The following is a 2,500-nucleotide window of genomic DNA, read 5'->3' as shown; positions in this document are numbered from 1 at the left end:
GAGAGGTAGAGAGAGAGAGAGAGAGGTAGAGAGGTAGAGAGAGAGAGAGAGAGAGAGAGAGAGAGGAGAGAGAGAGAGAGAGAGAGAGAGAGAGAGAGAGAGAGAGAGAGAGAGAGAGAGAGAGAGAGAGAGAGAGATTGGTAGAGCGAGAGAGAGAGAGAGTTCCCGAAGGAAGACCTGTCATTCTGATCTGGCAGGGCTGACATTTTAGCGCGGCCACCGTTATCTAGTTATTTCACCCCTTTTTTCAGCCTTCAGAATAAATAACACACATGCGTGCACAAACACAACATGAACACGCACACTCTCACACACACACATACTGTACACCCACATACACACATACACGGATGCATGCAAAGGCACACACAAAAACACATTCTGTGATTGAGTGCAGGTAAAGGAAATGGCCTCTTAAAGATAGCCAGGTAGTCTTCAGAGAGGGAAGTTCAGAAGGCTTTCCTTGAGAGTCCTTCTCTGAGGGATGGATGAGTGACTGAGAGTGCTTGTTCTGTTCCCCTCCAGGTACCCGGTGATCCTGTCCATAGAGAACCACTGCAACATCCAGCAGCAGAAGAAGATCGCCCAGTACCTGAGGGAGATCCTGGGGGACAAACTGGACCTCGGACACATTCTCAGCAGGGAGTCCAAGAACCTCCCCAGCCCCAATAGCCTGCAGGGCAAGATACTCATCAAAGTAAGGAGGGGCGCCACATCGTATGTGTTGTGTATGCCTGTCAGGTGTGCATGCATGGAGGGCACATGTTGTGTGCATGTATGCAGTTATGTATGCAGCTTAGTTGAGTGTGTGTGTGTGTGTGTGTGTGTGTGTGTGTGTGTGTGTGTGTGTGTGTGTGTGTGTGTGTGTGTGTGTGTGTGTGTGTGTGTGTGTGTATGCATGTCAGGTGTGCATGCATTTATGTGGATGTGTGTGTAAACGTGTCAGTTGTGCATGTATGTATGATGCATTTTATGTGTATGTATGTATGTATTTATGTGGATATATGCAGCTTAGGTGTGTGCGTGTGTGAAGTCAGAATCACAGCCGGGGGGTTTTGAAAATGTATTAATCAGTACACTTTGAATTCACTGCGAGAGAAAGAGAAGGGTAGAAAGAAAGACAGACAGAATGCCTGACAGACCGACAGAAAAGCTAAAGGGAAGAAACAAAGAAATAAATAAATAGATACCAAAAAGCCACGAATGAACACAGAGCGCACGGCCAGAGAATGCACACTCCCAATGGGTTATTTTATGAGCACTGGATAAAAATCTCAGCGTGTGGGGAGGGCAGGCACCAGCGTAGGTCCGCTGAAGAGCTTTCCAGCGCCCCGTCCCCCAGCCTGCACCTCTGGGTAAAAGAGCACCATCGATTCTCTATAAAAGTCTTTTTACTGGCCTGACCAGATGCACTCTCCCACTCAGGGCAGAGAGAGAGAGACCGGGTCACGGATACCAGAGGAACCCAGCGAGGAGAGAGAGAGAGGGAGAGAGAGAGAGAGAGAGAGAGAGAGAGAGAGAGAGAGAGAGAGAGAGAGAGAGAGAGAGAGAGAGAGAGAGAGAGAGAGAGAGAGGGGGACAGAGAGGGAGAGGGAGGGAGAAAGAGAGAGAGAGAGAGAGAGAGAGAGAGAGAGAGAGAGAGAGAGTAAAAGAGACAGAGGGAGAGAGAGAGAGAGAGAGAGAGAGAGAGAGAGAGAGAGAGAGAGAGAGAGAGAGAGAGACAGAGAGAGAGAGAGAGAGAGAGAGAGAGAGAGAGAGAGAGAGAGAGAGAGAGAGAGAGGGGGGACAGAGAGGGAGAGGGAGAGAGGGAGAGGGAGGGAGAAAGAGAGAGAGAGAGAGAGAGTGTGAGAGAGAGAGAAAGATTGAGAGAGAGAGAGAGTAAGAGAGACAGGCAGAAAGAAAGACAAACATAGAGAGAGGGAGAAAGACAGAGGGAAAGATGATGCTATTTGTTATAAAAACATGGCTAATCCTCTAACATGTATAAGCATTTGAGAGAGAAGGATGGAGAGAGAGAGAGAGGGCGAGAAAGAGCAGGATGGAGAGAGTGAAGGCAAACAAAAGAGGGAGAGAGAGAGAGAGAGAGAGAGAGAGAGAGAGAGAGAGAGAGAGAGAGAGAGAGAGAGAGAGAGAGAGAGAGAGAGAGAGAGAGAGAGAGAGCGAGCGAGCAAGCGTGGGAGAGAGAAGGATGGAGAGAGACAGGAGTGGGGGAGATGGGCAGGGTGCTGTATTTGGTCATTGAAGGTGTTCAGATGAGGATGGGAGATGGTAGTAGCCTTTTTATATAGATGAATACATCTATTGATAGATAGATATATTTATATACACAGATACATTCATCAGGTTTCAAGAGAAAATCCCCCATGCATCCGGCAGCATGGTGATTACTAAAACCCCCCCAAAATGAGCGACAAAAAAAACAGGAACAGGAATAACAACAAAAGAGAAGACTCCATGGCATGGACCATGAAGACACGTGCATTTAAAACACAGCGACGGG

General features: G+C 48.0%; 1 protein-coding gene across 1 annotated transcript in view; it reads left to right on the top strand.

Moving 5' to 3' along the window:
• The window catches only part of plch1 (phospholipase C, eta 1), a gene marked incomplete in the record, with an annotated part of 54,645 nt that overhangs the window by 36,991 nt on the left and 15,154 nt on the right, over positions 1 to 2,500 (top strand). Inside the window, 1 exon segment of the mRNA XM_030382010.1 lies at positions 526 to 697. Within this exon segment, the coding sequence (XP_030237870.1) occupies positions 526 to 697 (172 nt within the window).

Source organism: Gadus morhua, chromosome 16 (genome assembly GCF_902167405.1).
Source record: "Gadus morhua chromosome 16, gadMor3.0, whole genome shotgun sequence".
NCBI classification, from domain to species: Eukaryota; Metazoa; Chordata; class Actinopteri; order Gadiformes; family Gadidae; genus Gadus; species Gadus morhua.
This window is presented reverse-complemented; position numbering and strand designations above follow the sequence as displayed.